Here is a 21,131-nt window from a genome sequence, read left to right as displayed (position 1 = left end):
CAGCCACACAATTTCTAGATTCCAGCCTAAGCAGCTAACTGAGAAGGAACAGAAGTGCCTTTTTTAGTGTCACTTAGAGGCTTGGTTGCCTTGATGACAAGTGTCCAATGAACCCTCTGGAGTCATTCTTTTCCATTTGCTTTTCTTTAGATTACTTTTTTTTTTTTTCTAATCACAAGGAAACATGGTTGAGCACTACTCACATTTTTTTCTCTCTAGGATGCCCTTGTACCAATATAGAAAACAAATCAAAAGCCTGCCACTAATGCACTGACCTACATGAAAAGGTTCCACTAGAGGTTTGCAGGGTTTGCAAGGTCAACTTTCTGAACAAAGAACAACTCATTCAGCAAAATGCACATTAGTTGAACAGCTCTCACTTAGTGGGCTATTTTACAACACAACAATATTGCCACACCTCCATTTTCCAGTTTTCAAACAACTTCTCTGAGATAAAGATCAACAATTTTCATATTTCTTTAAAATCTATTAAGACACGTATGACTACATCGGACTGCATTTTACAGCAACATTGCCACTGTTTAAGAACCACTAAACAAACAAAACAATATTCTACATAATGCGATATGGAATTTGAAGCATTACAACAGGCAGCCAGAAGTTAAAAAAAAAATAATATAGTTGTTTGTACTGATTCTCAGCTAGTTGTTATGTTAAAATTATTTTGGAAGGTGTTTCATAGATACTCAAGGAGAATTGGCACAGCCACAAAAACTTGCAGATGTCCTATTTTGATATTTATTATTATAAATAAATATAAAAAGATAAAAGCATTTTTTTTGTCAAAAAAACTTTTTTTTCTTACTGATTACTATGTATGTTACATTAGCTATTTAAGAAAGTAACACTAAGCTTATTCTGGGATACATCACAGATAACCTGTAGAGGAGTTTTACAGGAAATAATATTCCTGGAATAAAGCAAACCATTGTTTATTTTCCTTGGCCAGAAGGCATGCAGTAATAGAAGAATGATTTTTATGTTTTTGAACAATTTTTCCTGTACATAATCAACACAAGAAGATGTGTCATTAGAGACTACATTTGCTACCTGACCACTAACTAGGACAGAGAGAGGTTCTTTTAAAAGGACGCCTTGTGTCCACAAAATGAACCCTTTCCCCATGTAAACTAGAACATGCTAGCTTACACCTGAGTAATGGCTTAATTTTGCATGAAGTAAACAAATTTATAGCACTTAAGATTACTGCACAAGATAAGCAATGATCAGACTTTTGGTGTAAAGTATGCTTACATTTTGCAGTTTTCTTTAACAACTAGGCTAGTGAAGTTCTTCAGCTGTAATACATGGACTAAGAGACATTCGCTTCCACTGTCATGCCTGGAAAATAAATTTCTGGTGTTAGTCACCAAGTATCAATACTTTCCCTAAGAAATACAGGTGAAAGATTCGGAAGATTTTAAGAAAGCAAAAGCACCTTTTTCAGTTAAATGAAGCTCTAACAGAAATCAGTTTGAATCAAAAGCATTTAAAGATACCACACTCAGAACCATAAAAGATTAGCTAAAGTAACAAATTTATCACAACTATGGGAATTAAACATTATTCAATTCAATAAGATATTCCCTAGTGTGACTCTTCATAGTGAAGTTTTATAAAATAGATTCCGTGTTTTAAACACTTATACCAGAAGCATACGTATGTGAGTGACATATCAGTTACACTAAGCCAGTCAGTCTGCATTGGATTAATGAAAATAAAAAAACATATTTATATTCTTATCTTCCGTACCAGTATGGATTTTGAACTAGAACTATCACAACTGGTTGAAATTTGAAAACTGCCAGCAGCCTTGGGAATTATTTTTTCCCAAGGGTAGAGAAGATTCTGGAGGTCTGTCTAAGCCAGGAAAACCTGTCTTGCACTGCTATAATCTGCTCTTCCACGCAGTACTCCCACTACTAACAATAGTTTGTCCTAGGCACAGGATTTCAAAGCTGTATTTGGGAGCTTTATTTTTATCTCTCTTCACCTTCTCTTCTTCCAGATCCTCATTTATCTGGAAAATGTCAGATCTCACACATTGAGATGTATCCCTACAACCATACTCACAATGAAAATGCTACTGAAAGAAGTAACAAAAGTCCTTTCACCAGCCAGCATTTAAAGGACACCAAATGAACAGTGGTTGGGACACATCCCCAGCAGGAAGTGGCATGTTGACTATCCTGTACATCCACTAGACTTTGGCTTTCAGTTCAAAAGCTTCTTAAAGCTACCCAGTGGTCCAGTTTATTAAGAAGTTTAAAACCAGAACGAAGAAAACTAGTGAGCAATGTCTGTTGAATTGACATGGATAAAGTAAAGTAGCACTACTTACAGAAATCCAACATGTATTTGTGGATCTTCATTACTGGCAATATCAACATAAACAGGCTCTTCCATATCTTCATTCCTGCACAAACAGAAAGTACTGTAAACTACATGATGCCCTATGCTGTTAGAACATAATGAAATCAACGTTTATTCTGTGATCTGTGGATATAAGCAACTGTTTGGTACAGGAGGGACTGAGATACCTATTTAAAAACACACAGAACAGAAGCAGCAATTTAAGAAATTAAGCTTTTAGAATAACACTTTCAAAATGCTTATGTTAGTTTCTCTTTAGAATCATCAACACCTTAACTTCTTCCCAGTTACTGCTTACTAATTTAGAACTGTATAAAATAATATATCTTTACCCTCCTTCAACAACTTGTCCAACCTATGCATGTTTAGATTTTCAGCAATTCATATCTTTTTTCCTTTCATCATAGGAAAACTTACACTTTTAATCATATGCTTCCCAGAACTCTATGTCCTACTCAGTATATTTTTATTTTGTTATAGATGGTTGAAATAAAAATACTGATTTACAACTAACAAATGAGAAAACTCTTTCAAGGGAGAAGTATTGGGTGCTAAAATATTAGAGAAAATGAAGTGAAAGGGACAACTGTGAGGATGACAGTGGAACTGCATGTAAAAAGCTTCTTTTGTCTAATATGTACAATCTAATATTCTTATTATACTTGGAATCATCTATTTTGAAAGCATATTCAGAAATTTACAGTCAATTCTTTCAGACCGTGTGGCAGAACAGGAATATTTCCAGCTTACTAAGCATTTATACACCTGACCTTTTGCTTAAAGCTTCAAACACGCCACTGTCACTAGCCAGTGAATGATCTGAGAGACATGCTGAAACTCGCCTGGCTCTCCTCTCCGATCTTCGACCACTGTCTCCTCGCAGAGTTACAGCTATCATGGAGAAAAAGGAGAGACAATATCAGCTCAAAGTAATCTCTTAACAACTAAATAAGAAACATTTATAATATCAAAACGAGTCCCAAAAAAGTTGGAACAAATGCAGTGCATCGCTTTGTCATCTGACTTTAAATTAAAAGACTAGGATACAATGGACCAGAGATTTTCTGTGGAAGAATTAAGGAAGGAAGTTTGTGGCTAATTTCTCTATGACATAAGCCAATCTCATTGTTATTACAGTGCTCTTCTAGTGGAATAATCACTCCTGGGAAGAACATTTATGTTAATTCAGCATATGTACACATGGCATCCTAAACTTCTAAGATTTACCTACTAAACATACAATAGTTTTAAAATAAACAGAGACTAATTCTTTTAAGAAGTTATCAGATAACAAAGTAAGGTTTTGTTGTTGTTGGCTTCCTAATATGAAGTTTCAAAGCATACTGTTTATACCATCTCATAATAGCAGCTTTTATTTACAGCCTGAGAGGCACTTTCCATCTCAATGACTGCTGTTTTTTCAAATTCTTTAATATTTTTGAATAACTTTGGCAGTGGGAAGGAGTAGTCAACCCCCTTTTACACCTTTTCCCTGAACCACCAGCAACACCATTAACAGGGCTTCAATCCCTTTCATGTGCTAAGTGGTATTACACATCACATTTTGCAAATGTAAGCAGGTATAGAAGGTACAAATTCTTCAAGGTATGTGCACAAGTGATAACTCTTAAGAACTGCACAAGTAAGATTTCAACACCTTGATGAAAGGTCGACTTTAATTCTTTCACATCCTAGAGAGAAACATTAAATGGACTTAGGGAAGGGCAGTGTCTTTTCCTTTTCACCCTCTTTTGCTTAGGCTTAATGTTTGTCCTCCAAGCAGAAAAGCAACGACAAAGAGGAAACACTTCAGAAGTGGAGAAAGCATCACATTTACTTCTACCCAGGCTCATGATCTCAAACAGACATCCTAGAAGTACTTGAAGTTTTAGCAGACTGCGTTTGGAGTGACAGCAGTGCGGTGCACATCACACTAGAAGCAGGCATATGCTGATGTTTCCAGCTTACTACCACTACGGACAAGAGGTGTCTTACTCTCAGTAACAATTCAAGTACCTCTGTTACGTATTATCTTAAGGCATTTTAAGCACCCAAACTCTGCCACCTGACCAGCAAGTTTCCTTCAGCACAGTGCCAGCATGCAGCCTGAGCCCCACCTGCAGGGACCAGCTGAGGGATGGACAGCGAGCCCTCACTCTGCATGGGTTGTGCCTCACCTCCCACATGAGCGCCAGGCAGGCAGCACGTCAGGCCTTGAAGCTTGATAAAAATCCCTCAGATCAACACATCTGTGCTGCTGCTGTCAATAGGAGCGTTTGGCTGTAACCTACAGCAGGCCTGCCAGGCAGGATGCTCTGAGCCCGGCAGTCCTACACTAGCTTGAGATAGGATCCTTCTATCGGGCCACCAGCAGCACAAAGCCCCAGAAGATGTTCAAAACAGTCACTGGGCCCTGTTTGAAGCTGAGACTCCTGGATGTCTGCAGAGCCAGTTCTCTGTGCTTCTGGATCAATATGCAGCCCTATGGCCCTCCCCTCCAAATTCAGCAATGGATTTAGCCATCTTTAGTTCTGCAGGACAGCTATCTGATGACTAGAACATCCCAACCTGTATTTGATTCTGTATCTGGAGAAAGAGCCATCCCTTCCTTCACCCTCCCATAATCCCATTTTAATTGTCTAGCATGTGCCACTGTGCCATATAATTCACGTCATCCTCCCCACAAATGAGAACCAAGTTGCAACTAACACGGAAAACCAGAAGACTGCATTTGAACCATACTCTCCTCCACAGCATTTGTGCAAAGTGGTGGCTTTAATTTTTTTTTGAAAAAACTTTTCATTTGGTGAGCCAACCTCCATGACTGCTGTTACTGCCAGTTAAGCAGAATGAAAACTAGTGCTCTGTAAGGACAGTTATGAGTATGGAAGAGTTTCCCCAATCACTTTGCATCACTGGAGAAAGGCTGACAAAATGTATAATTTTTATACGCAGGTCCGTCTACATTTGTTGCCCTAATTGCACCAAATTACACTAGGATGACTTCTTTTCATAAATAAGCCTTTGGCTCACCCTGCTATATGAACACTTTGCACAGATGTAAGAGATGAAAGAGTAGGTTGTAGTATGAGTGGACCTTACAGGCTCTCTCCTTTGGAGGCTGATGTTCCCAATTTGCCTGGAAAGAAAAACTGTCGTGACGCACCAACACAATGTCATGAAAAACTGACGTGTTACAGCTCTGTTGGAACATGACAATGATTTGGCCACTGCCTGCAGGCCAGGGAAGCATCTGATAACATCTGGACAATCCCACAGAGCTCAGGAGAGATGCAAACGCCAGAACATGGCTTGACTAGACGAAGGAATCAGCAAGAAGAATTTGTAAAGAAAGAGAAGCAGCATCAGACTTCAGTTTAAACAGAGCAAGATTTACCACAATTAGGGACCATCTAATGCAAGAAGCTGAAGACTTGCTTAAAAATAAAGTTTCTAAAATAGACAATTACCTTTCAAATCAGTGAACAAAACATATGGATTTGAATTTCCAGAACTACTAGGTGCCAAAGCCTGACAAACATAAAACAGGCCTGATGAAAAGAATTTTCTCAGCTGTCATGAGTTCAAAATGTGAACTTCAAAAGGAAATTTTGGTGTCCAGTATTTCATTAGCGAAAAAACACATGAATAAATCTCAAGCATGTTTCACAGGCGTAGGAGACTACAAATACTGCATGTCAGCTCAAAATGCACTAATACAAGAGTCAAACACTCTCATAAAAACTAAATCAGAGCCACAAACAGACCTTACCTACCATGATGCGGTCAGGCATTACAATGATGTAATAAAGCTGAAGCTTGCAGAAAACTTTTTCCACGTATTTAACTGCAGCCATGAATATATTGTTTAGTTGACATAGCAAAAAATTAATTATGCCATAATGATTAAACAGATACAGCACTGTATCAAACAAAACCAAATGTAGCAACATCTCCTTTTTCCTTCACATGCAACTCAGAAAAGAAACACTTCACACACAAAAACACACTGGGAATTACAAGCAAAACCAGCACAATAAGTAATTTCAGGTTCACTTACAGTGCATTTTTCTGTTGTGCCGCATGAGAAACAAGACAAAATGAAAAGCACACAGTGATCAATCATCTTTTAGATCCACGACAATATTTTGCAAACGAGATTATTTAGGCATTAAAGGAAACTTAACATTCAAATGATTATTTTAGGACAGAGAAGAAAATACAGAGAGATTGTAGAGTCCAATGTTATCTTAACATGTTTCCTCCCACTTTGCAAGGACAATGGATGTAACCCCTCAGGCATCTTCCCTCCATTCACACATCCTAACAAAATTTATAACATGTCCCCAAAAGAGGTGCAAAACAAGAAAACAGCAGATCAGCAAGTGAACATCAGAAATACAGTTCCTGGAGAACTCTTGAACATGCTTGAGTACTACTTCAGTGCAAGGTATATGCAATGTACTGAGCATTACCCTTGGGACCCTCAGAAATTGCAAAATTGCCTATTTTATTTGACAGAGGAACTGGTGAAAAATTTGTCTGAGTTGACACTTACTGGTTTTCCAGTGTTGCATTATGCTACCAGACCATAGGGTGGCAGCAACAAAGCATACAGCATAGTAATTTAGTGAAAACCAAAACCCCCCAAAATACCTGGGGGTTCACAAAGTGGCATGTGAGTTTGATGCTTCATCAAATTTTTCAACAGTAGAAAACCAAAGTAACTTTGAAACGTTCAATTGGTTCTTGCAAACAATTACTTTATAACTGCAAGCCCACCAACTAGGGAACGCCAAGCTCAAAGTAGTCATAATTCCTGCCAAAAACCAAAATGGTTGAATGGATTTTTCCTAAGCAATTGTTTTAAAAGACAAATATTTAAAAAAGAGAACCTCCAAAAAGACCGACTGGCTACCTTTCAATCACACACTCAAAAAGCAGCAGAAAGCACTCTATGTTGTACGCAGAGAAAAGTTGTAAACCCTGAAATAGGAGCTGAACCTGGACACCACAGTAGTGACAAAGAGGTATCACAGGCATGTTTAGAAAAACCTGAAATACACAAAAACATTACAGAAAATAGAGAAAAGGAAAACAGAAAGAGGACCTTGACCTTTATCCTATTGCTCCCAAGGCCAACAGATCAGGCCTTCACTTCTAGGAAACACACACGAACTATAAATGAACTACTAACATAGTTTTCACTTACCACAATGGGTGAAGACATGCTGTGGTCTGATCTGAGGTTTAAAGAAAGCCTCAGGAAGCCTCTCCACGGCACTAATTTAAGCACAAACTTACATGCTGGTCTCTGGAATTCTGTTTATTTTGGTCAGAATACTGCAATATGGGACCAAGACGTGTTTATGTCTAGTAAATGTGAATTCTGCAGCAGTATCTTCTGGCAGTGTTAGTTGCGTTAAGGAAAATAGGTAAGTCTACGCTCGAATGCTGCTTGAACAATACAGGCTTGTTAGCACGGCAGGGACATTTTTCTTATAAATAGCTGAAACTTTTTCCTTATGTTCCTTTTTTTGTGTTATCCTTTATGTTCCTTTTTTTTTTTTTTTTTGTGTCAATGTTCCTTTTCATTATCTCTTGACAAACAAGATGTAGTAAGACGATATATTCCCTGCTTACATTTCATATTAACCCTGATGCTCCAATCCCTGAGTGTAGTATTATGTGCATTTGCTAACACAAAACTATGGATACAGACATGGGATGTGAATTACAACATTCAATATTAAAATATCCTATAAAAGCCTTTCTCTACTGTAATGGTTCTATTAGAAATGCAAGTATGCCAACATAAAAAAAATATTACAAGGAAAGAGTATTCCTTTTCATTTTACATCAGCTCTTTCTTCAACTGATTGATTAAAACAGAAAAATAATTTTATTATTATTTTTTAAGGTTTCTGTTTCCGCTTTTGATCTCTCATGTTCAAAATCCCAACACTCTCATCTACAGAGTCTCAGAAGCTTCCACCACTGCAAGCTGAAGTAAGTGCATCCACTTCACATTGAAGCACAAAAAGAAAACTAACAGTGTGTGCTGTGGTTAACTGAGGCAGCTCCTCTGTGATCACTGAGAACAGGTTCAGAGATGATGAAAACAAAAACAAATCACTCAAGTGGATGCCTAGCTCCTCACATACCCACAGCAAAAAATGGTTCTCAGTTACTGAAGCACTGACTCATGAGCGTAGCCCATCATGAATTCAACACTGCCGTGCCACTGTGGTTTCTGCTCCATCGCAGAGCTCACTGACACAAATCTGGTATCAGGGTGGGCGTGAATCCAGCACAGAGCCAAACAGCCTTCAAGCACTATCACAGCTGCATCATCACCTTCTGCCCACCCCAGCACATTTTTCTTTATTTAATGAAACCCATCAACTGGTTTTGCATTGCTTGAAATTAACAGAATAATGGCAACATGAGCAGAAACAGGGCCTCACAAGTGATTAAACCGTGTGCGGTTTTACTAATTCCTGACCAAGACCAACAGAAAGTTCATTTTCCATTCCCTTTCTTCTGCCCGATTCACCACTGCTTTAAAATCTATTTGCAAAGACTTCTCTACTCTCACCTCTGCCCTAAATCAACACTTTTTTTGTTGGTTTTGTTTCATTTTAGGGGGCATCAAAGGAGGTTCACATCTTCTTTTTAAAGATATAACATCCACCATGCAATTTTTAACCGATGTAAGTAAAACGAAACTGAGAAACAATCTCTACTGTGGTGGTACCATTAGATTTGTGTGCTATCTTCTATGACAAAGTGACAAAAGAATCATGTCCAGCAACTCACCTCCACTAGGCTGCACAGCAGTCAGCTGTGGGCCCATTTCTCGCACCCCTTCGCTGTCCACAGCGTAAGCAGACATCTGAGATGAACTTGTTCCTTGCGTATCATCGTCACCCAGTGCTGCAGACTGAGCCCTGAGCATTTCCAGGGCTCCTATGCTTGCCATCTCCTCAAAACCTTCTGACATCTGAGCCAGTGGAGAATCTCGAGAAGCGGAGAGAAATGGTGTGTCCAGAGGCGAGCTCGGAGGGGACAACGATGACAAGGAGGACCGTGAGGACAGGGATGCCAGGGACTGCGGGGTATCCAGAGACCTCCGCTGCTTATTGAAATTCGAGTGTCCGATGGGATCAGCGTACGGCATGTCCTTCGTCAGAGACTCAAAGGGAATGATGTCGAAGCGCAAATGCTGCCCGTAGTCTGTAACGCTGTCTGACTTGTCGTACTGCGGGAGGCCGTAGATGTCCGTGAAGCTGACCGAGCTGAGGGAGCCTCTGCTGGAGGCCAGGGAACCTCGGCTGGAGGCCAGGGAACCCCTGCTGCTGCCAGAGGACATTGTGAGGGTGCTCGCTGAGAGACTATGGCAGGCAAAAGGAAAAGGAAACAAAAAAAGGTCCATTCAAATACTGTCAGAAACACCAGCGTGGACATGAAACATCATCCCAGTTAACATCAGCAGTTTTACATTCATTCAGCACATGGCACTGGGAAATGTTTTGGCAGTTTAGGGTCTAACTCATGTTTCTTGCCCTAGTCTCAAGCACAGACGTGACTGGAACAGTGCAAGTGACAACCAAATCAGGGCCATGTGCCTGAAGACAAAGAGAGCAACAGGACAGGTCTACTCCTTCCCTCAACTTGCAACCAGCCATAATGCGGCAGAAAAGAGGACAGAGGAGGGTTTGGATCAGTGGACCCAAAATAAAGCCAGGAATAGTAGATTACCATGATCCAGCCTGAATTGGTATTAGTGATGGATCACAGAGGTATCAGGGAGAAGCAGCAAGAAGGGATTTGGAAAGACAGCACTAACAGAACAAAAAAAGTGCTGCACAAGTCTCATCCTTACAGTTTTTTCAAGCGCAAAATAAAAACAACTTCAGTATGAATCCCATTTCAGTTCCTTCTACCATTCTCAGATGGCTAGGGAGAAGACAGCATAAGTGATGGACAGAGATGAAGCGAGGCACAGCAGGAACTGAGCTTTTGATGTCGGCATGGTGTTGAGCTGAGGAATCCCCGAGAGCTGCACCAAAAAAGGCAGCTGCGAGTGTGAATATGCAAAACATTCTGGGCTTCTATGTGGGTCTTAGCACGTTCTCATATTTAAATGGCAAAATTCTGTCATCTCACCAGGGATCAAAAACCCTTCCTTTAGAAAAGGTATCAGGATACTAAACCCCACAGAACTTAAAAGAATGTTATCTACATATAAAGTAAAACTATAACAATTTTACAGTGTTCCTCAACTAGGTATCTCCTTTTTGTAAAATAAGTGAACGTATAAAATAAAATACCCAAATATATGGAATAATCTAGCCCAAATAGCCATTACTAACACTTTACAGAACTCCATCCAAATCATCACATTCCACAGATCAAACAGTACACTTAGTAAAATTCAATTTACTTGGCACACATACACCAAAAGTATTAAAAGGTAAAACTTACATTACTAACATTCTTCTCTGCTGCAGTTAAACTTCAAAACCTGTTCCTTTTGCACAACTTACCTTTTTAACTGGGAGTGTAAATATGAGGTTAAACGTGTAGCTTCTTCTAGTTGCATAAGCAAACAATTTCTCTTTTCCTGTAACAGTATCCTATAATTAAACAGATACATATTAGTATTTTTCTTTATTACAGCAGTACTCAAGAAGTGCTAGGAGCTTTCCAAGTACAGAAAAATGCCATTGCATTGCAGCTTAGAATACAAAAAGAAGTTTCACTGTTTAATGAAAAGTTTTAATTTACACAGCTCATACGCAGCAATGGAAATTCCAGCAAGAACACAGGAACTGAGACTAGCAGAATTCCCAGACAAGAAAAGTAATTGAGGCACAGTATAAGAGTCACGATGTTGTAAATACACAACAGCTATTGTCAAAATCATAAAAAGTCCTAGGTAAAAGCATTAAACTTGACAAGATTTTTCTTTCCTTGTATCAATGCGATTGTGCCAGTGAAATACAGAAACCTACTATGACTAGTTGCCCTGGGAGGAAAACAAAAAATAGCCCTATTATCCAAGCTTCCAAATTTCAAAGATAAAAAGAAAAATTTTGGAGAATAGTTGTTAAGCAGTTATCATAAAAGTAAGCTTTAGGGTCTAATTCTATCTGATTCGCATATGTTTACATAGCACTGTATTTAGGAGACAATATAGCATTCTGAATACTAAGCTATGGCAGAAATCTCTCACTGAAACTTATTTTTTGCACATTCTAATAACAAGTAGCTGAATTACCCAGCACCACCGCCCCAACACAGAAGGGAACATATCTATAATGCTGTCAGTCTCAAATGCCTGTAAGATATCTTCAATGCTCTACTTTGAGATTATTAAAACTTTGAAGAATACATTCTTCTGATAACACACTTACACTTTCCCTGAATCTAGAATTACAGGCATTCCTGGTGCTTTATTCTTCCAAGCCCAATCACTAAATTTCAACATAAAATCAGGGTAGTAATCTGTTTCGTGCTATATTTTTGAACATTTGGAGCAGGGAAGTTATTTCTCTAGCTCTGTGTTCACAAGATGGTTAGAAATAGGGATTCTGACAGACAGTCTGGAGAAAGCAGATCAAACTTATTTAAGATCAGTGCATCAGACCTTCCCCTACTGCAGGCAGCTGCTAGAATTCAACATGTTAATGGTCAGGATAGAAAAATATAAATAAAAGGGAGCCCTTTTGGATAAAACAAACTGGCAACATTAGTTTCAATAAACTGTGGATGGTTAAGATATGAAAAAATACGTCTTTGTTAACAGTGAAAACATAAATCTCTCAATTTCCTTGGCCTCCAACTCCATTAATTCACATGTTGGCAAGGGACTGCAGCGCTGTGCTCCAGCTACCCCCACCGCCCTCTGGGGAGGTTCCCCTCACTGCAACCACACAGCAGAAGCTGCACACCAAAGTGTGCACGACATCAAAGCATTTCTCCTTTTTTTGTGCATTGTAGACCGGGTTAATCAAGTGGTGCAAGGAAAGCTGCAGTTCTGTAAACTCAGGTGATAAAGGCACTGCATGCAGGAACCTTTGAAGCTAACAGTAAAAGACAAAGGGATGCAAGTAACTCCACTGATTCAAATTCTTGCGGGGGAAAGATCTACTTCAAAAAACAAACGCAGGAACCTTCACTCCACAGGCAGTAATGCTGCGAGGTGAGCACCTGCATTGAAGGTGCGGGAACTAAGGCTGTCTTAAAGCAAACCAACAAACAAAGACCTTTGTCATACAGATTTTGAGTTAGTTTTGATCAACCCTCACAACACAGTGCATTTAAAACTCAGTACCAGAACAAAATTGGTCATCGTTTAAACAGGAAACTTCTTTGTAGTTTGTGAATTTGGAGAAAGTAGAAATAGAAAAGCAGATCTGGGAATGGTTTTGGTTATTCCTCAGCCTAAACTAAACAAATAAATTAGGTTTACTAATAGTTAAGCTTTCCTCCAATTTGTTATACAAAAATAGAGTGCCCTTAAACATTATTCTAACTTCAACTCAACTTTTTGCTAGCATTTGAAATATCAAGTATCACACTGGAATGCTGGTTTCCACAGCATGAACTACATGGAAAAATAGCTTGGCCTTCTTGCCAACATAGTATGCACTACCTAACATGAGAGCCCAAAAACAACAAATAAAACTTACTACACTGCAGTGTAAAGCGAACTCCCTTCTCTGTCAGTTTAAGCTGGAAAGCCCGTGTAACAATATTGCAAAAATTGCAAAATACACAACACTGAACTGTACGCTGGCTGTGAATTTTCTGTTTTTATTACCTGAATTTACCATCTAAAGTAAGCCTTTTCAAAGGAACCAAAGTTCCCAAAGTTTGTACATGGAAGGCACTTCCAAATCTTTTTAAAAGTTTCTTAATTGTGTAAATATTAACCTTTATATGGATCACATCGATTCTGGTTCACATAGTTTTCCCTCATGTGTCAAGCCTGGCTTTTTACCATTAATTCATGCCTCAGTCTGCTTCAGAATGAGAAAGAATAGCAAGAAAAAAAGGTATTTTTTCATGCAGTGGACAAAAGCACTGTTCTGCCATAAAATAAATAAATAAAATATAAATGAAATAATGAAAATTAGTTTTAAGAGGTCATAAATAATTTTTCTATAAATTTTGAAGCTGACATTTCTAGATTATCATCTCTGTATCATTTACGTAAGAGAAGTTTTGGAAAAAAGAGCTAGCAGTTTCACGTTTTCACTAGAAGTAGCCTATTGTAAAAAGAACATATTAAGAATTCTTGTCCGTTTCTAGAAGAAAAACTAATTTTGAAATAAACACAGTGTTTCTGCTACAGTGTTTCTATTCCTTTGTTTGTTCTTACACACAGTTTGACATTTGAATTATATTTTCAAGAATGACTCAGTTTACTGTATTGCCAGAATTGGGGTGTGCTCACACTGCAAAGTAAAAGGAAAAATTACATGCAAAAGGTGGTATAAAAGTTAATCCTTTAACTTTCCTGTTCTAAGGCAGAAAGCAAATATAGGGAAGGATCTTTGTTCTGCTGCTTTTGGAAATGACTATCCCTCCACTGCAAAATAACAGAAAAATCCTTTACTACCCAGGTGCTGTTATTCAACTCTCTTATCAGACAACATCACTCAGACACATCACATATCTGATGTGACTATTCTGATCTCTTCTTTCACACAATTCAGATGAATGAAGGGAACGTCAGGAGCAAACAACTCCTTTACTGAAAGCCAATTAGTAACTTTGTTTGTTTATTAAACCTAGTGAAATTCCCTGTTCTTCCTTTAGATGCTACACCTATAGTAGTACAGTACAGAAGCTAAGAAAATGATTTAAGTTCCCAAACCTTTCAGTGGCTCCATGAGCAGAGGTTGCTCGAGCCCGTTGAATTTCATCCTCCAAACGTCTTTTTTCTTCCTCCAAACGTGCAATGTCTTCTGGGGATCGTCTCTGCTGACTGATGAGCTGCAGCTCCTGAAGAAGAGCCTCCTTCTCTTTGATGAGCTGAAGACGGTCCCTGTCCGCTTCAGCCATCCCTGGCCATGATTCGTTATCTAGCAAGGCCAGTTGCTGCTGTATATTTGAAACTCTTTAAAAGAGAATAAATATATTTCAAAATGCAGAAGAGACAAAGGTAAAGACAAGCAAGAAGAAAAATATCATAAGGTAACATCAGTGAACATCAGTGACCTTCACTTAAACTTTGAAACAAAAAATTAGGGGTCTTCAGGAGGCTTTATTTGTCTCTGGGTTTGACATGTTTCTTGGTTTGTTTATTTTAAACACAAAGAAGAGCAAATATTCATAAATGTGTAGCTGTGTGAGAACTACACTACATTTATCACGTGAACAGTATTTGTCTTCACAGCTTGCTCATTTTATAGAAAAACAACTGATATTTTAGAGCTCCTGAGTTTGCTGCCTGGACAAGATGACGAAGCTGAACATCATTTCATTCTTCATTCTTCCACTATCAGATCTTAATCAGGGATTTGAGAAATGCAGTGAGAGGTTGAGAAATAGGAAACTATTTGTCTTTGAAAAATTCTGTATTTTTGTGTCGCACCTCAACAGAGAAGCATGTCCCAGCTGACAATAAGGGTTTAAGAACATATTAGCTGGCAAGTAAAACAAAAACAGGTCTGGAAAAAAAAAAAAAAAAGATTTACTGTTTGCAAAATACATGTGGCTTCATATGAATCCATCATCAAATCAAGTAGTTAAACATGCTAACTTCATTTTTTTGTAGTAGTAGGATATATAGCCAAAAGGAGCTTTTATGTCTCAATACACTGAACCACTACATTCTTACAACTATCAGTGTTTTGTGATTCCACAGTTGACATTGTGAGAAACCATTCTGCTAAAAAGAAATTTTGAACTTTAAATAAACACTGCACAAACCCCTAAAGCTAGAAATTTCACAAATGTTTCTTTTGGCAAAATCAAAAGTTGTATTAGCATAACAGGGAGAACACTCTGTTACTGTTTGGTTTTTATGCTTCTCTTACAATTATCAATTTAGGCACTTTAAAAGCTTACAGTTAAAATGAAAAGTACATAAGAGAAAATCTAGCTTTCTGATTTCTGAACATTTGTAAGAAACTAAACTGTACACCTTAGTTACATCTTCACTTTGCAATGGCAATGTTCAAAGTTCAGTGCACAATAAAAGATTACTGCCCTTAAAAAAACAATGCCCTTTAAAAAAAAAAAAAGTGTATTTAAAACCAACCATATAAGTGGGATATGCTCCCATTCTTTGATTTATTTATTTTTTTTTAAGTAATCATTTTTTCAAAATATTTGATAAAAAAAAAAAGAAAATAATAAACAAGGTGAAAAGCACGTAACAAATATACCACAGTATGGTAACATATTCCCAAGGGTAAAAGAAAAGGAAAAGATATGGCAAAGGTAGGTTTTTCCCATCTAAACCCCAAACCTCCAGCAGTGCTTTTTCTTACTGACATCTGGAAAGTATTTGGCCATCTTATCACAGGAAGTGAAATAAAGTATCAATATAATTCATTTTGCAATGACTGTATTAATTACAGGTTTTGTGTTCATATACGAACAGGGATTTTACTGTGACTTTTGTCAAACAGCTTTCTTTCCCCTTAGTTTTCATTTACAGCCAGTAAAGAATTTGGGTATTGAATTTGGGTATTGTGTTACATTATAGTCTAAAGTGTAATACTTTATCAAGCCCTTCAATACCATTTCCTCCTCCTTGCATTAATAACCAACTTCCTGAAAATAGCTAGTGAAAGCACCATTGTGAATCAATACGTATAGTTTACATATTTCATGCCTCAGCTATTGTGCATGAATTCCAGATGCAGTTTCCTGAAGAACACCTCATCCCCTCCATGGGACATCAGGGCCATCCTCCCTCCCTCTTCTCCTCCACCCAGGCCGCAATAAGATTCAGTAAACACTTCTGAACGTGTATACAGCTTAATTTTAAAGTGTTTGGTGCCAAACAAAACAAACAGAAACCCAAGGTCTGTTCAACGGAATTATAAAATTCAGGCACGTTTGGGTTATCATAGCTTAGTTAGCATGAATCGGCTGAACCTTGGCAGTGTATTTGAGTGACCGTGTTCACAAGTTCTTACATGGCTCATAGATGAAAGAAGATCAGACGTGTTTGGTGAAGTCTCTGTGTTGTTTGGTGAGACAGCTGAAGGAATGACCCTCTCCCAATTGTCTCACTAGGCATTTATTTTTCTAATGCAGGGAGAGCTAGATAAGGCACTAGCCACTGAAGCAAATAAATGCTAATGCAGGCATTGAGGAAGATCAGAAACACCAGCAGTGATGATGGGAAGGTAGCAAAAGGAAGGAGGTGACCTGCCCTTGCAGTGCCATTTAACCACTGAGTCAGCCTGTCTGAGCAGTGCACCACCCTCAATACAGGAGGTTTTAATTTAGACTCTTGTGCTTGGTAAGAGCGCATTACTCCCCTTGTGTATGACATTCCGGTTTAAAGTTTGCCTTTTTTTCCCCCAATTTCTGTTACAATGACTTTTTGAAAGTAGAAAGTCATGGCAGAGTAACTTAATTATACTATTATTAAAGGAAAAAGTACTGCTGTGGACTAAGCTTGTGTCAATGAAGAGTTCCAAAATCTGATTAGGGATTTGTTTTGGTTCCTTTGACACTCTCAGTATTTCTACTAGCTCTTCTTGTCTCTATTTTTTCCCCTTTAAGCAAAAAGAAAGCACTTGAATAACACTACAGAACGCAGGAATCTGCCGGGAGGGGAACTTCAGTAAGCCAGTTTTCTGCAACCTGTATTTCCTGCACTTGCTGCAAGCAAACTCAAGTTCTCGGAACCACCAGTGAAAAACTTTGTAAAAATTTGTCTCCATGGCTAGAAAACATCCCCAAAGCTTTTACAGTCTCCCTCACCTCAACCTTAGAAAAATATCTGAGGAGAGGAGGCATGTTGAATTCTGCTAAAAGCTTAATAAGAAAAATCCCTCCAAGCACATTCATAATTGCAATATGCTTCTTGCAACACAAGCTTTTCTTCTCAAACATAACAAATGCATATAAGCATAAAAGCAATAAGCACTTTCACTGTGCTTGTCCATGCCAGATTTAATGCCTATACCACACCAGCCATTCTCACTGCTCGTCTTTTACAAAAAGTGGCTCTTTTGCCTTCTTTTAGACTCAGTACGTATATTCACCTACCTTAAACACCCACTTAAACAAAGCAACGAATTGATAGGGACAGGAAAAAAAAAAAAAAAAGGGGGTCCTGTTCAAAGCCTCTGTTTTTCAAAAACATTTTTCCTTCCTACTGTGTATTTTTAAGATACTACCTCTTAAGTAAAGTCACCGTATAAGAGTCCTTTTATCTTGGCTTAATGCCAGATACACCAAGGTCCCTACCAACGTACCAATTTAGCGTATTCCTGGAAAAAAAACAGTTAATTTTGAACCATCAACATTCCAGGCATTTTGCCCATTCCCATCCTTGCATAACAAGCGCTGAGGAGCTTGCATTCCACACTCGAGTAGGTGGTATCAAATGACTGGTTTCCTAGGTAGGCAGCCCGAGTTGCTGCTTATTTCAGGATTTAAAAATTTCTGATGGAAATTAATATAAGAGCTCCTGTTAAGCAGAGAAGCAGGAGGGCACGGATGAGATGACAAAGGTTTAACCTGGTGATCTTAAGTAAACATTGATGTGAAATGGCCAACTTGCCCTGAAATGGCCATACTGAAATAGCTGGAATGATGCGCAGTCTGTGATAACGCAGACGTAGCATGAGGGTGGAAAACAGGACAACCAATAATTTACCACACAACATCCTAACTACATCATAGGGTGGGAGAAGCACACATTTTCAGAACTTAGAGCATATCTGAGTCATTATACTTCTACGTAGACTATGCTAGTCAAAACAGAGCAACACTTTTGTCATTGGAAATAGCACAAGCAGCAAGCTTGAAGTAAAAATCACTTTTTGTGAGATGAAACAACCTCAGCTGTAGGCATTACATTTAAGACGATGCTTAGACTGTTATTCAGATTACAAGCAAGGCAGGTGTCCTGGGGAGAGAAACACTCCAGAAGAATATCAGAGTCCTAATTCATACCCATAAAAGGGACGAACTAAGGGTACCTTACCACCTGGTATTTCGTAACCTACAAGTGTCGGTCTTCCTAGCGTAAACATGTTCTCTGAACTTTCCTTGAATTTTCCAAGCCGAAAAAGAACAACAAGAAAAACAACACTACTCTATATTAGTTGCCTAGAATTCTGGGTGACGTATCAGACACCTCTACAGCTGAAGCCCTTGTTACCTGTGGAATAGGAACATTGAAAATAAACAAAACCAAAACCCAGTTATGGTTTGGAGCAGAACGGTGGCTAAGATTGCACAAATACGCAACCATAAATCAGCCCAGCTTACTCTTTCGCTTACACAGAACTAGATCCTGGAACACCAGGAGGCTTAAAGTCAGATCCTAACTTCAGCTAACAGGCAATTTCTACCACATGCAACACCAAGAGAAGGTAGTTACGGGACTGAAGACACACAAAGGGTGTAAGAACTGGGTAATTTCTGGTATTTACAGGCTCTCAAGAGAGTGGATTATAACTTGTACTCAAAGAGGAGAAGGCTAGTGAAAGAGGAAGAAAGAAATGGAAAGAACAAGAAGCTAGGGAACTCAGCCAAAAGCTCACAAAATTTCTCCACTGTGTCTACTTTGGCTGTTCCTGCAAGTATGTGCCACTGTGGCTTTGGCGGACAACATGAGTACACTCTGTAGAATATCCAGTCTTTCTGGCAGCCCGCTTCAATAACAAGGAGGTCTTAAATTGGCTTAAGACACTCATGAAACCTTTTGGAGTCCACTGGCATTTTGCAGATAAAATTAGGTATTCACCTTTCATGCAAAGCCTGTTAAAACCAATGGAGGAGAGGAATTAGAATATCCTCAATTCGCAAGTCAATTGGTATAATGAAAACTTTAAAGATAAAAAGGAAGCAGAGCCATGCTCTTGAACTAACCCAAAGAGAAAGACAGCTATCTGTTTAAAAAAATGACAATGGGAGATTGGGGATTAGCTGACGTGCCTAAGCCAGATATTTATGGGATATCAAAGAAATTACTTCATCCCTAAATCCGATTTTCAGATTAGCGTAGCAGAATAAAGCACGCAAATCCACTGAATTTCACCAGAAATTAGGCAATTAGATTTTGAAACTTGCCTTCACAAGATGAATTACATGTATAACAGGAAAATACTTGACTCTTTTGTTGTATCCAAACTGGAATGTTGCTATCAAAATCCAACCAAAATGTGTTTTATCAATACAAACACAAACTGTACTGCCACATTTCATGTGCTAGTGCTTTTAAAGGCACAACTGAAAACTAATTTTGGTAATTAGACAGCATGTTTGCAACAAAACGCCTATTCAGTAACTATACTGAAAGAAGCAACATTCTGAAAGGTAATGTGGAAATACATGGCTGAAATACATGAAATACATGGCTGAACAGGAGGTTTTTTCAAGTCTCTGTATGTTTTAAATGCCTGAATTGGAAAATAGCATCTTTAAATTCAAAATTATAGTAGGTGTAAAGAAATTTATTCTTTTGCTCACAAATCAGATAAACGGAAGGAAGATGCTTGGATGTTTCAGTTCATTCAAGTCAGTTGTCATCAGACTGGATTAAAAAAAAAATGAAAATCACAGTCTGCTGGCGCTTGTTGTTGGAGGGATCATTCTTCATCTATTGATTAGTTCACTTTCCAAGGCACGAGGCACTGCAGTGACAGTTCGCAATCATTTGCCAATATACTTCACGCAGTCATTACACTGAACTCTACAATTTTGAGTTATCAAAGAAAAACAATTTTCTTTTGATTTCTTTTTCTATGAAACGGTCTATTCAGAAAAGCGCTCGAGGGGGACACTTTCCAGTGTGCAAATGCTTTTCATGAAAGGTAGTCTCACTGAAATAGCAACTGAAACTAAAAACGGTATTTATCCAGGCAGCTCAGGGCTGTCTGTTCAAAAAGACCATCCTCCCTCCGCCTGCTTCTCTGGAGGGCCACACTGACAGATCTGAGAGAAAAAATTTCACGGAAATAAGGTAAAGTTTATTTTAAAATAACGGGGGGGAAGAGAACAGTAAAGAGCAGGAGCTTCTCTGTTCAGCATGACTGGTGAGTTAAAAAGTAGAGTTTACATGCCTCTTCCCAGAGACTGGATCAGACCCAGGATAAAGGACGACTTCCCCAGCGTTTTGAAGATGTCGGAACCCACAGCTCACAACATCTGAAGATACTCATGGGACAAATTAAATTGCAAATTATCCGACTTCCTTCCAGTGGGAAACTGAAGGGGAAAAAAAAGCTCTGTGAATGCCTTAATTTATGCAAAGACCAAACCACTCAGTACTGTTCGAGAGATTTTTGAAGGAGGAATAAAAAAATAAAAAATTAAAAAAAAAAATCAGATTATCTTTCTCAAGGGAAGAAAGATATTTGGGGAGTATAAGCCAACTTTTCCACTATCACTGGGCTCATCTCACGAATTCCTCAAGATGGGTCATTCAGAAGTCCCAACACTACTTTCTCGCTAAAATACCATATACACTGTACTTTTATTTATATATATTAAAAAAAAAAAAAAAAAAAAAAGTCTTCTTGTCCCTT

At 38.4% G+C, this 21,131-nt stretch overlaps 1 protein-coding gene across 3 annotated transcripts in view; it reads right to left on the bottom strand.

Moving 5' to 3' along the window:
* Positions 1 to 21,131, bottom strand: part of WWC3 (WWC family member 3) — a 100,094-nt gene that overhangs the window by 14,497 nt on the left and 64,466 nt on the right. For 2 of the 3 annotated variants that reach the window (XM_082772486.1, XM_082772484.1), the window contains exons 9-14: positions 14,282 to 14,524; positions 10,944 to 11,033; positions 9,214 to 9,788; positions 3,165 to 3,285; positions 2,363 to 2,437; positions 1,276 to 1,362 (exon numbers count right to left, since the gene is read on the bottom strand). In XM_082772486.1, the coding sequence (XP_082628612.1) occupies positions 1,276 to 1,362; positions 2,363 to 2,437; positions 3,165 to 3,285; positions 9,214 to 9,788; positions 10,944 to 11,033; positions 14,282 to 14,524 (1,191 nt within the window). The remainder of the gene's footprint in view (positions 1 to 1,275; positions 1,363 to 2,362; positions 2,438 to 3,164; positions 3,286 to 9,213; positions 9,789 to 10,943; positions 11,034 to 14,281; positions 14,525 to 21,131) is intronic. The other variant, XM_082772485.1, reaches the window with a different exon arrangement.

Source organism: Aythya marila, assembly GCF_965140915.1.
Source record: "Aythya marila genome assembly, chromosome: 1".
Lineage (NCBI taxonomy): Eukaryota > Metazoa > Chordata > Aves > Anseriformes > Anatidae > Aythya > Aythya marila.
The sequence above is the reverse complement of the archived record's forward strand: the minus strand, read 5'-3'. Positions and strand labels throughout refer to the sequence as shown.